At 38.4% G+C, this 14,482-nt stretch overlaps 1 protein-coding gene across 4 annotated transcripts in view; it reads right to left on the bottom strand.

Moving 5' to 3' along the window:
• Positions 1-14,482, bottom strand: part of SEC22A (SEC22 homolog A, vesicle trafficking protein) — a 47,151-nt gene that overhangs the window by 14,069 nt on the left and 18,600 nt on the right. For 3 of the 4 annotated variants that reach the window (XM_080918865.1, XM_080918866.1, XM_080918867.1), the window contains exons 4-5: positions 13,355-13,549; positions 1,770-1,885 (exon numbers count right to left, since the gene is read on the bottom strand). In XM_080918865.1, coding sequence (XP_080774991.1) covers positions 1,770-1,885; positions 13,355-13,549 — 311 coding nt within the window. Of the gene's footprint in view, positions 1-1,764; positions 1,886-13,354; positions 13,550-14,482 lie in introns of all 4 variants that reach the window. The other variant, XM_080918868.1, reaches the window with a different exon arrangement.

The following is a 14,482-nucleotide window of genomic DNA, read 5'->3' as shown; positions in this document are numbered from 1 at the left end:
GTACAATTAGCAAGAAGGAAAGCTCAAGTCAGTTGCAGCATTTCAAAAGCATGAAAGGCTGCTGCAGTATATATAAAAGCTTCCTTCAGTTCTTCCCTTATGAACCAGAAGAGGAAGGAGGAAAAAAATCAGTTCCAGAAGAGGGAGGCCATGATTACTGAGTGCATGAAGGAAGTCTATGCCTCCCTCAACAGGGAGCCAGGGTACCACCTCAGAGGCACCTTTTGACTCATAGGTGCTAAGATCTGGACCACAGCTTCCACAGATCTTCAGTCGGGATGTAAACAAGGCTTTGTGACAGTCAAGCTTTTCTCTGTCTAGGGCTACTCTATCTAGAAAGTTAACTTTTACATAACTATTCCACTTTTCTTTCCTATTATATCAATAAAATGTTTTTTCTTCCTTAATAAAATGTTTAAAGACTGTTTTATTAGCTTTTTCACTCTGCAGTTTCAACACTGCCCATTTCTTCTTGTTGGCAGCTTCTTTGGCTGGCTGAAAACTGGAATAAATCCAACCTAGCAGGGCACAGGGTGGGACAAGAAGCTAGAGGGATGATAACCAGCAACATCCAGTGACTGAGAGGAGGCAGGGGCTTTGCCTGTGAGGAACTGTTTAGATGAGAAACTGACAAGGGGAAGCCCCATGCATTCCTTTTAGGACCCATGATGTTAAGACCTATGTCATCTGCTCTCTTGGTTTTAGATGGCTGTACGTAGAGGACATGTAAGAATGGTACCATGAACCTACCTTGGTGAGCAGGTTTTTATAAATAGTGTGTAGAGAGCGCACGCACACGCAAATACATACACACACACACACACACACACACACACATACACACACACACAGAGAGAGAGAGAGAGAGAGAGAGAGAGAGAGAGAGAGAGAGAGAAGTCAGAGAGAGGGAGAGATCTGATTTATAATGGTTACAGTCAAGAACTCTTGGCAGACAGTGAATGGAAACAAAGGAAAGGACAACTGTGTGATCTCAAATGTGCTGGACTTTTAGGAAAAGAGATTTTAGGAAGTACAGGAAGAGAGTAGGTTAGATAGTCTGTTAGCTAAAGGCCCTGGAAGAAACTACCCTGGAAAATAAAGAATCTGAAGAAACCAGTGAGCCTCCCCATAAACAGGCAACTCAGGTTTGAAAAGGCCACTACTAAAAGGAACTGCAACGGAGCTTACTGAGACACACAGAAGTGGTGTCCACACACACTATCTTCCTGCTCCATTCTGCTCTGCCTCTTGTTCCTTCCAAAACTCCTCAGCTCTCTCCTCAGCTCTCCTGAATCACAGTAACTCTTCTCCTCCTGGCTCTAAGAATCTAGTTATTACACCTAGACTCCTCTGCCTATCAAAGTCAACTTTAAGCTTTGAGAATTCAGGGTCCATGCTACAAAGCTTGATGTTCCCACAGTCAACAACACCCCAAAAGAATGGATAGTAAAAGAACGGGCCAACCAGAAGTACTGTGGGGGGGGGGGTATTGTTTTTGTGTTTGTGTTTTTGTTTTGAGACAGGGTCTCATTGTATAATCCAAGCTGGCCTGGAACTCACTCTGATTTCAGCTGGCCTTAAATCTGTAACCTTCCTGCTTCAGTCTCCCATGGGCCAAGATTACAGGCATGCCCACAAGGCTCGGCTCTGAGGTCAAACTTGGAACTTGAACTGTAGATTATACTAAAACCTAATCTAATTCAAATCAATTCTGTAACAAGTAAAGTGAATAGGCACAGTCACCAGAAACTGCAAAAATAGCACAATACCTGCAGGAGGCTTTCTATGGCATGAAAGCCTCGAATTAAATTCAGAGCTCCACATAAAAGACTAAGGATAAACGCCACAATCCCTGACAGAGTTGCTGGTTCTAGTCGCTGATGGGCTGAAAAAGAAAATGAATGGTTAGAAATGAATACCAGTATCTCTTGTTAGTTGAGCTTATGTAGATAGAAATTCATTGCTCAACTTAGATGAGTCAAATGTAAATAACTTTAAACAATGTATCTTAGTAACTCATCAATGTGTGTAGGCATAGGTTCTCTGTGGAGCACTGGCTGTCCTGGAACTTGATCTGTAGACCAGTCTGGCCACCTCAGGGATCAACCTGCCTCTGTGTAGTAGATTAAAATTGTGTGCTACAATATTAAGCTTAAATATTTTTCTAAAATGCAAAATGTTTGGCAACATAAAATGTCCCGTTCTAAAGTCAAATGGAACTAACATTGCTTTTCTACATTTTAGTAGCTACTTCTATTTGAGGTAAGAGTGCTGTAGAGTACTCATACCTGTCAGTAAGTCACTTAGAAAAAAAAAAAAGACTACAGCTCAAATACATATACAATTGGCAATGTAGTACAAGTATTTGCAAAAGATGACTTTGCTTGGAGAATAAAAACAAAACTCCTGTGCTCTCTGAAAATGTTTAGAAGACACTTTAAGGATAACCATGGATTGCTTTTAGCAAAGCCTGCTTATCTGGGACTGAAGGTTATGAACACCACTGGCTATGAGTGAAAGCCCACATTTAGTCACCAACTCAACCTTGTCAATAGGATACAGTCTTACAGCTGCAAAGACCAGTGCCCCTTGGTCTTTTGAAGAAAAGTAACTAAAACAAACTCAAACTAAACCAGCTAATATTGGCTGTTTCAGGGCAGTCCTTCATTTTCAGGCTTCAACAGAATAAAATATTCCAAGTCACTTCCCTTCATGATCACTTTATAGTTATTAGGCTTTACAATTGTGTCTAAATGAAAACACAACTAAATGCATAATCAGTAACTTCAAAAGGGACACTGGCAAAGAGAGAACAACAGAACCACATTTTCATTACTTTATTTAAACCACTGAAGTGTAAAAGCCCAACAATGAAGTTAATGAGGCAGAACGTTAATAAAGGAAAAGCTCAGATCTTTGCAAATTATATTCAGCCTTTATAGCAGAAAATATTCCCCAAAGAGTTAATAAAAACACAAAAACACACAATTCATAGAGTGTTCTTCAGGTTCAGCAGAAACTACTAATTTAGAATAACATTTCATAATTCCTTCTGTGCCCATGTCTGGTCTTTCAATAAATTCCCTTCAGACTCTAATATGAAAATGGAAAACCTAATGTCAGTGTATATAGCACTGACACACGGTGTTTCAGCAGCTGAAAATCACAATGAGCCCCATTTTAGAGCATCTCTCTGTCCTTGGTCCTTCTCACAGTGAGAGGGAACTGGCCTTTCATAAAAAGTAAATGGGCTTTAGGAATAAAACCAACTAACAACTGAATAATTATCAAATCACACTTCCATATGAAACAAGTTACCTTACCAAAAACAACAAAAACCAAAGCCCAGACAGTAAAAATTCTAGCTTCACCTGGTCAAGTAAGGTATGTTTAAAAGAAAATTTTAAATTTTAAATTTTGTGCTGATGACAATATATTTAAGAAATGAATAAGCCAATATAAATTATTAGGTTTCTAACACTTGCTGTTTGGCCTTAGAACATGCGTTTTATAATAAAAGTATTCCATTTATAAATGCATCATTTCAAAATGACCAAAGATATTTTTAAAAGGTAAAAGCGAGTGCTAAGCCTCTTTTAATGAAGATAAAGCAAGCACTGAGCAAAAGTTGGTAGTGTGCCAACTGACTGTGGGCAACAATTTCTAATGTGCTGATTTCCCTGCTTTTTCTTCACCACTTTCCTGGGACCTGAGGCTTGCTTTCTAAGAAGAGTCATCAAGCAAACTTCTTTCTGCAGATGCAAGAGGTTGGCACCACAGAAGGCAGTTTCCTAGTTTGAAAAGCAAGATATTTAACCGCATGCTAATGTATTATTCTGTGTGCTATTTGTTACTTCAATGAAAGTTTCTAGATATGCTGTAACCCAAACAAAGTTTGTAGCCTATTTTGGTTTGGCACCATGCCAGGTCCTAGTAGGTTTTGAGTGTGCCTGCTCTATAACAAATGAGGGGTCGTGCAGAAGCCAGGTAGCATCGCCTCAACAGTTTTTCATTTTGCTACTGTCAGGAATTGGGGAAGACAGATGTGGGAAAATAAGATGTGCAGATAACCAAAGACAACAAAAAGGGGGCGGGGAAGGCTTCCAGAAGGAATGTGCGGCTAGGGCCAGAAACATCTGCATAAAAAGTTAAATGGTATCCAATCTATTGTCCAAGAGATGTTTGTTGATTCTAAAGCAGTTTCAGGAGAGAATGGGAGGTAAAGTTCAGACCAAAAGAAGTGAAGTACCTGGTAATGCTGAGACAAGAGCCCAGGTGTGTGTGTTTGCAGTTAAAGTAGACACACACAGAAGATTTACACAGAACAAGGTTGAGAGAGTCATTCTCTTCACACAATGTGTATACAGCTTAAGTATAGTGAGATAGGTCAGGGAGGCTGAATCATAAAAGAAAAAAAGAAACCAGAGCAGCCATCACTAGTCTGCAAAGACAGTAGACTAAACCACAGCACCTCTGCCCCACATCAGACAGAGTGCACAAGGTACAGTCATTATGGAAGCCCAATACCTGGAGGAACAGCTAATAAGATCAGGACAGCTCCCTTTACTTACTCCCTAAAGTACAACCCATGACACTAACCTTGTGACACCCCTTCCTAATCAGAGTCACAGTCTCTTATTTTCCTTTCTTTACTCCCCTGCCTCCTACCATCTCTTTGAAACAGGAATTCATCATGTGGCTCAAGCTACCCTCAAACTTACGATTCCTCTGACTAAGGCTCCTGATTGCTAGCATTGCAGGCATTGACTATCTACAATTCCTGGTCAGCCTTGTAAGTTTTTTATTAGATGATAATTCTTATTCCTATCTTAAAAGTGTTTGCTATCTTTATAAAATGCCTCCACAATATTTAGCATAATAATTCACAAAAAAGATTTGGCCCAAATAGAAATTTTCTGCTAACTAATAAGCTGTCTATAAAATTTACAAAACAGATGAAGATTACAGAAATGTCAGAAACTGAAGGAATTTTATGACTTTTTAAAAAGAAAAAGTAAAAGCAGAATGTAAAATTTAAAAGGCCAGTAATATTAAATAATGAAATGGGTATGAAGTTGGTCTACTGTTATATCAAAGACCCTTAAGCTGCCTAAACACCAGGCCATGCAGCCTCTAAGGACAGAGAGTTGCGGCCCTTTCCTTCCAGTTGTGAAGTAAGTTTACGTTCCTATCTAGTGCCTGCCTCCAAGAACACCTGCCACTTAGCCCAGTTCCAGCTAGATCGTGTGGTCTGAAGCTTACCTGCTCTCCTGAAAACCTCTAAGTCAAAAACTTGTTCCTGGAACAGAAGAGCGTATTTCTCTCTTCAGGACCCTGACATGTTACTGTCAGGATTGAAAGGAAAATCAGTCTGCCCTCCCTGATCCCACTTCAAGGTCGCATCATAGCTGTCCATGGTTGTGAGGTTCTCCTAATAAGGCTCATCCTGAAGGGTTAATTTGTGTCAGCTCCTTTCTAAGTTATAACGATTACTTAAGGGACCTTAAAATGGTATAAATATTTCAAAAAACAGTCAGTTCCTTAAAGACATAAGCATGCAACTAATCCTCTGATCCATAAATGCTGCCCCCAACATTTATAAATTAATATCTGAAAATGTCCATAATAAAACATCTAGAAAGACAAAGAAAAGACAGGATTTACTACTTCACTCACTCCATCAACTCACTCATCGTGGACATAGTTCAGTAAAGAGATAACAATAGTCATGCCAGACCATAGGAGGAAAGACCAAAGGGTTTCAAAGAAAAGTCAAGAACTGTTTTTAAGGTGATTTTAAAGTACTGTAACAAAGTAGGGGAAAGCTTGAAAACCATGTCATTTTTCTTAGAGGTTCTCGCTCCCCGACAAAAAACCCAAACAAAACAAAAACCAACTGTATTTTATCTTGAGGACTACAGAAAATATTATGTAGGCTTAGTCTGAATTAAAATAAATTTTAAAGTTAATTTTAAAGTAAGCTCTAGTTTTAAGTTACTCTTTATTAAAACAATTCCATATTCTTCTGACTTTCCTCTAGGGTCTGCTGCTTAATGATTCAGCATGCCAACATGGTCTAAAGTTCAGAGAGAATTTCTAGAAATCTGTAGTAAAAGAATGTCTAACAGTCTACCTTTTGGAAGGTCAAGTTGGAAGCCTACCTAAAATTAAGACTACTCCTCTAAATTCTAAACTAAAGGGCAGATCCTAAGCTACAGCTACTGCAGGACCCACAGCATTAGGATTCTCAGAGAAGAACGGGCCAATGGAGTCTTGGAAGTCATGGAGCTTCCCCACCCAAACACCACGAAGACTAATGCCTGAGGTAACTGCTATGACTAGTGTTACTATCTAAGGCCTAGAAGCCATGGTAGTGATCCCAATTCAACAGTGATTTCTGCACAGGGGAGATGGCTCAGGGTAAGAACTGGCTGCCTTTGCAGAGGACTAGGGTTTCATTCCCAGCACGCAGCCATACGGCAGCTCACATGATCTAGAACTACAGCTCCAAGAGCTCCAACACTCTCTTCTGGCCTCCTCATGCACCAGGCATACATGAGAAACACAAACATACATGCAGATAAAACACCCATACATATTTTTAAAAAATAATAAAATAAAATTAAAACAACAACAAGCCAAAATGCTGTTTTTCATTTAACATCCCTGCTTGCATCTCCACAATGGTTATCTTGAAGAATGACATAGTTTATAAGTTCTGCTTGCAAATGATTTTCACTTTGCAGCTGAGGAAGACGCTGAAATTCTGGCGACCCCTACCTCCACTTCTTGTTTATTTGGTGCTGGGACTGAACCCAGAGCTCCAGCTCAGTAGTCAAACAGTTTACCAACTATGTTACAGCCCAACTTTGCAAGTGTTCTTCTGGATATGATTGCTTATTAGTACTCATCAATTCACTATCTTACTAGACAGTAATTTGATAAGCTTTTTTCCTCTGTCCTTACAAATGGAAGAAATACGTTTGCTTCTACCTAGCAGTACATTAACCATGTTGTCTTTGGCTTAGTTTACATCAGGGGTTGGTTCAACTATGACCCATAAGCCAAATTCAGAGCACTCATCCTTTTACACAGTATCTATGACTAAACTGTGTTTATGTATTATCAGCAGAGATACATCAGAGTCTGTCTATGTAGCCTTTAGAAATTAAAATATGTAGCATCTAGCCTTTTATAAAAAAGTTTTCTGGCCCTTTGTTTACAGGAATCTAGTGTTTTAATACCCCATAGAACATTATTTTGCTATACATTATTAATCTCATGGTGATAGTACTTGAAAAACGATAGTAGTATATGCCTTAGGTTAGATGCCTTAAGACACATGTATGCTAGACAATAAAAAATTTAGAACAATTATAGGAGAACATTCCTCAGTCAGTTGCTGTTGGTCAAAAGTTTAGAATATGTTGGGAGTAAGAATAAAGTTTATGCACCGGGTAAATGACACCACTAAGAAAAGATACACTACTGATTAGTATGCTTCTTGTTCTAAAACATTTTAAAGACATTACTACATTTCTACACATTTACTGAATCTCAGTTTACCAGAGAAACAGGATATCACGTACACTACATGACACCCATGGGTTCAATGCAGTGCTGTGCAAAATAATACTGGAAGGCAGGGATGATGCTCCAAAACCCAGACAAAATACTAAAAAAAAGACCCTGGGTATGAAGCAATGGCAGTTCTTTTGGCAAGGAACTGTTTCCACTTTGAAAACTGGTTCTTAGTTTGTTGGTCATGGTAGAACTTAACTTCACCCCACAGTGAAATAATATTTATACATTATAAAGGCAAAAATAATCATAAAAACAAAAGGAAAGAGATATGGATAGTAAGCCAGTAAAGAATAAAAAATTGATTTCAGAGATGAAGGCATCTAGAGACAAAGGTAATCAAAACAAGACATGACAAAAGAAAACCTACAAGAGATGCCTCAGCAATTAGTAGTTCTGAGGCTCCTCCGAGGGTCCAAGCGCAGTTCCCAGCATCCACACAGAGCAGCTCACTAACCACCTTAACTCCAGTTCCTAGGAATCTGACACCCTCTTCTGGACTCTAAGTACCACACATATGTGAACATATATTAAGAGACACATAAATAAAAATAAGAAAGAAAGCTGTAGAGATGGCTCAGAGGTTAAGAGCACTGACTGATCTTCCCGAGGCCCTGAGTTCAAATTCCAGCAACCACAAGGTGGCTCACAACCATCTGTAATGGGATCCGACACCCTCTTCTGGAGTGACTGATAATCCTGCTGGGTGGAGACAGCATTCAGAGATTCTAATGTCCTTCAAATACTTCATGCTCTAACTAGACCTTTAGGGCTCCCAATAAAAGGGCATCAAAACACTATTTAAACAAAAGGACACAAAAAGAAAGACAACAGACCTAATACTGAAATTAATTTTAATATAATATCTGTACTATAAATATTTCAACGCTTAATATATCCCTAGGTACAAAGAACTCCAAAATAATAAAAGAACTAATGCATCAAGAGAACAAATTACATGCTTTAAATACGTAATACAGGGGGCTGGAGAGAGGGCTCAGTGATTAAAGGAACTGGTTGCTCTTGCAGAGGATGAAGGTTCAGTTTGCAGCAACCACACAGAGGCTCAACCATCCATAACTCCAGTTCTAGGGAACCCAACACTCCTCTCTGTAGACAACAAATATACATATGGTGCACAGACATTCATGCAGGCAAAACACTCGTACACATAAAAATAATTAAATCTGAAAAAAAAGTAATATCAAAATTGATCACCCTAAAATGAGAAAGATACCAACTCAGAAATTCAGAAACACAGTACCGTTTCTCAAAGAATGGCTGAAGCAGACAGCGAATCAGAAAAGACACAACACATTTTAACAATATCAGGCACCATGATCTAAGTAACTCTTATGGAGTTTTAAAACAGCAATACTACCAACAGCAGGAAACAGAACACTCTTTAAATAAGAAGAAAAGAATGACTAGGAAAGGCTATTTTCTGGAGAATATATCAAGTCTACATAAATTTAAAAATACTCAAGTCGAATAAAATATGTCCTCTGAGCACAATGAAATTAAAAATCAATAGACACTTGAAAATGCCTAAATAAAACTACACAATACTTCTCTAGATAACTCAGGAATCAAAAGGTAAATCAAAGGGGAATCTTAAAAGTATTTTAAGCAGAATGAAAATTAAAATGTAGTATGTTAAATCTGTAGGATGCAGCTAAACTAAGAATGAGATACAGAACAGCAAGAGCTCAGATAAGAAGATTTCAAATACTGCTCCAAATCTCGGAAAATAAGAGCACAGAAACCCAAGGTAAGCAGAAAATGGGAAGCAATAAGCAGAACATGTTAATAAAACAGAAAATAAAACATCAATCAAAGTAAAATTCTTAAAGAAATCAATAAAAGTGATCAATTTTTATATATTAGGAGAAAAAAGCAAAAGAAAAAATTACCAATATCAGAAATGAGAAAGATGTAATTGTAATTCTATGGAAAATGAAGGTATAATATGTATTGTACATTAAAGATCCATAACATAACCTGAAAAAGAAATGAACAGATTCCATTTTTTAAAAGCTGCAAAGGCTTATGAAGAAGAAAGGGAAAAGCTGAACAGTGCTGGACCTAGGAAAGAACAGATTTAACTCTTCCCCAGACAAAAGTATTTGCGGTTTTATTGCTATGTCCTACAAAACGTTTTTGGAAAATGTGGAAGAGGTGGGAAAACCCTTCAGTGTACTTTCTCATGTCAGCTGTGCACAGAGAGAAAATCTTCATCTTCAGATTGCTTACTGCCAATGTACAGCACAGAATTCTTAGATACTGATGCTGTTATGCAGCTTCTCTGAATCCAGGCACTTGTTCTAATACTTTTCTACAAGTTTCCTTAAGATTTTCCACAGAAAAAGCAATATACAAATGGAATGATCTATTCCTTCCTTTGAATTCCAATATCACTGTATTTTTTTAACTTATTCATTTGTTTAGTGACTGACTTGAATTATTTAAGTAAAATATTTCCCCTTCTCTTATATTTGTACAATCTAAAATATTTTCCCCTTCTCTCATATTTGTACAATCAAATCATATATGAGTGCCTTAATTAGGGTTTCCATTGCTATGAATACACAACCATGACCAAAGCAACATTTATTGGAGCTGGCTTACAGGTTCAGAGATTCAGTCCATTATTATCAAGGCAGGAGCATGGCAATATCCAGGCAGACATGATGCAGTAGGAGCTGAGAGTTCTACACCTTCATCTGACGGTTGCTAGAAAGAAAACTGATTTCTAGGCAACTAGGAGAAGAGTCTCAAAGCCCACCTGCACAGTGACAGATTTACTCTAACAAAACTACACCTCCTAGCAGTACCATTCCTGGGTCAAGCATATTCAAACCACTACATTCCACTCCCTGGACCCCACAGGCTTGTTCAAACACATGAGTCTATGGAGGCCAGACCTGGCCACAGCACAGTACAACTTCAAAAATCCCATAGTCTATAACAGTCTCAACAATGTTAAAAATCTAAAGTCTCTTCTGAGATTCATCCAATCTTTTAACCATGATCCCTTATAAAATAAAAATAAAAATGCATATCACATACCTCCAACATCTCATGACATACACTACCATTCCAAAACGACATAGTGAGGAAATACTGGTCTAAAGCAAGACCAAAACCCAGCTGGGCAAACTCCAAATGCAGCATCTCCATGTCTGATGTCAAAGCCCTCTTCAGATCTGCAACTCCTTTCATCTTTGTTGACTGCAACACAATTCTCTTTGGATGGTCCTAATCCCTATTAGCAACTTTCTTTAGTAGGTATCCCAAGGCTCTGGCATCTCTAACATCTTGGAGTATCCAAGGCATTTTCACGGCTTCTTTTTCCAATACCTGGGCTCCACACATTATCTTCTGGGCTCCTCAAAGGGGATTGGGTCACTTCTCCAGCTCTGCTCTAGGCTCTGGTTGACTCCACTCTACTGCTGTTGCTGTTTTTAGTGATCATCCATCCCATGATACTGACTCAATTTTCTGGAGTCTTCTGTTGTGGCTTCACCAATAGCCTCTCATAGGCTCCCTTCATGGTGCCAAGCCTCAACTTCTTTACATGATTCCCTCAGTCCTGCCCATCAACTGCAACTGAGGCTGCACCTTCACCTCTCACCATGGCCTCTCACAGTGCCAAGCCTAGCTGCTCTCCAGGACCCTTCATGCCTTCAAAACCAGTACCACCTGAGTAAGTCCTACACATTACCAAGTATAGCCAAAGCACAAGGTACAACCTTGGCTATCTCTGGAACACAGCTTCTTTGTGCTCTCAGAAAACACTTTATGGAAGATTTCACCTCAGTGATGCTAGTCTCATCTTAATTACCATTAATCTCTTAGCTCCAGCTAACCAGCATCAATTGTCCCAGTAGTCCCTTCTATTCTTGACTCTAAAGCCAGAGCCACATGGTTGACACTGTGTAGTTCTGCTGCTTACTGGAGCTAGAACATGGCCCCTTGCTTTGTCACATTATTACCAACTTTCTGTTTTCCTTCACTGCCTAAGCTTGGCTGTCCTGGAACACGCTCTGTAGATTGACCTTGAACTCAGAGATCTACACTGCTCTATCTCCTGAATTTAAATGCCTGTACCACCATACCTGGCCAAAGCTTTTCCTTGGTCACTATTCCTCAAGAGCCGTATCCTGTGTATTTTAGCTTCAAGATCTAGATCACAATTGTGCACTCTATTTCTGGGTTCATTCCAGATTAAAAGTACAAGTTAAAACAATAACCAGGTAATAATAACGTCTAGATATAACTATTTCTTGTTCAGGTGCAAAAGCTTAGCTGGGTGAAATCTTGTCCCAAGTCACCACTCCTTTAATCTGTTTATCTTCTTGAACACAAGATTCAGCTCCATTTTACCTCCTGGTGCCCCTTTATTCTTTGAACCATACATTTTATACTTTTCTTTTTGTAGCTTGCTCGTTTTCATCAAAATGCTTTTCAGAGTGAGCTTTAGTAACCACACAACAGAATTTATACCAGAGTGTTTTGAAACTTCCTTTGTCAAAGCAATTTATTGGAAATCTCTTTACCTTAGTCTCAGATAGACTCTTCAGATAATGGTAAAAAGCAGTCATATCCCATACCAAAATATCACAATAATAGTCACTCTGGACCACATACTAAAATTCTCCTCCACTGAAAAATCTTGGGCCAGTCCACACAGTTCAAATTATACTCAGCACCAATGTCTTCTACATTCCTACTAGGATGGTCCATTAAGCCCCACTGCTTCCCCAAATTCCAAAATCCATATTCCTCTAAACAAAAGCATGGTGAAGCCTATGTGGTACCAACTTCTGTCTTAGGGTTTCCACTGCTATGAAGACATACATGACCAAGGCAACATTTAATAGGAACTGGCTTACAGGTTCAAAGATTTAGTCCATTATCATCAAGGTGAGAGCATGGCAGTTTCCAGGCAAGCATGATGCTGAGCGCTCTACATCTTCATCTGAAGGCAGCTAGTAGACTAGCTTCCAGGTAGCTAGGAAAAAGGTCTCAAAGCCCACTCCCAAAAATAACACTTTCTCCAACAAGGCCACACCTCCCAATAGTGCCACTCCTTGGGCCAACTATATTCAAACCACCACAGAGGAAGATGTCAAAAGGACAAAAATGTCTTAAACTGAAGATGCTTTACCTGAAGAAATTAAGCTAGAAGCAAGAGCATAATTGCTATTGTTTCAGCTAAGGAGGTGACAGAACCTAAGACACACAAGCAGGCATTATATGGAAACAGACATTACCTTAAGCCATAAGAAAGATTTCAGAAATACTCCAATAATAGCATATCATACTTTTACGAAACAGTGAGGTTTCCATTTTAAAGAAGTTTCATTCTGTCCCAACTGTTAAGCCTCCTGTTCTTTGGGAGGGGAGATCTGAGTAGATAAGCACCACAACATTTACAAGTAACACAACCTTACACTTAAGAAAGACTCCCATACTAAACAGCCATTTGATAGGATGGAAAGTGCTTCTCAGTTCTACATTCCTAGAAAAATATTTACAAAGAAATCAAATGATTTCTCATTAAGAAATCTTCTGAGATTGTTATCTGAAAGTACTTTCCAGAAGCCACATCTTCAATACCCTACTTGATAACAACTGGAAACGGGTTGCTCTGAACTTCCATATTCTCTCATGAAGTTGATTTGAAATATGAGAGTTAAGCAATGCATTTTCAAGAGTTCCTCTGTTATCCTTAAAAGATTTAATAAAGTAATTGAGATCCAGAACTCACCAGAAGAAATCTTACCAGCACCTTTATAGTCAACAGAAAATGCAGATGTGACTCCATTGGCTGATCCCAGTTCACACATTGGGATTTGATAAGGGGGCCTCAGCTTGATTTCCATCTGCATGTCAGACAGATTTATTTTTGTTGAAAGAGACCTGGGATTATTATATCGCTGCTTGGTCCTCTGAATGAAGTTATCTATGTAAAATAAAAATAAAATTTCTTGCAGTCATTGTTAATTAAATCATTTGAGTGTGATGTTTATGGACATAAAGTTCATAAAGTTAAATGTGTTATTCAAAACTATTCAGTTTGCAATGGAATTTCCAATATGACGTCTGTTTAACAGGCTGCTCTATCATGGAGTCATCAGTTCTAAAGAGTAAACCCTAGAATTAAGTTACTGGAACTAGAGTCTACCTACCTAAGTATAGACTTCAAGGAATTCCAAAGAAACAAACAAAAATAAAACAGCTTTAATTGTCAGCCACTGCCTTAATTTTTATATCCTTATATCACAAAATATTCAATCTGTTATCAGCTATGATTACATACAAATTACACTTCAAGCAATGCGTCTTTATAAATGTGTTATTTCTTACACCATTAGATAGTATGTTCTGAAGAATAAGTTTAAAAGATTCAATAAAAGAGATTTCCTAAATATTTTCTAAGCAGAATTTTACTTTTACTATGTCCCCTCTTTCTATATAAAGAAATCCATAACTTTGGCCAGACTTTTCTGGTTGAGCAAGCTACTGCCCATAGGCCAAATCTAAATTGCTGGTTTCGTAAATAAAGTTTTATTATTAGACAATAACTATGCTCATTCATTTATGTGTTGCCCGTGGCTGCTTCCAAGCTGCAGTATCAGAGCTGAGTAGTTGTGGCAGAGACTAGAGGGCCTTTAAAATCTGAAATATATACTCTTTGATCTTTCCTATCAAGCATTTGGCAACCCGTTCTACATTAAACAGACTATAAAAGATTAGCACATAAACATAAAATGGAGTAAATTTCTCACTGAGAATGTGTCCTCTGGGATTCATTCTTTGGACTAATAATCACAATCTCCTTTACACTTAAACACATTTTTGTCCAAATAGACATCTAAATTAGTAACTATAGATC

Source organism: Micromys minutus (genome assembly GCF_963924665.1).
Source record: "Micromys minutus genome assembly, chromosome: 7".
Taxonomy (NCBI): Eukaryota; Metazoa; Chordata; class Mammalia; order Rodentia; family Muridae; genus Micromys; species Micromys minutus.
This window is presented reverse-complemented; position numbering and strand designations above follow the sequence as displayed.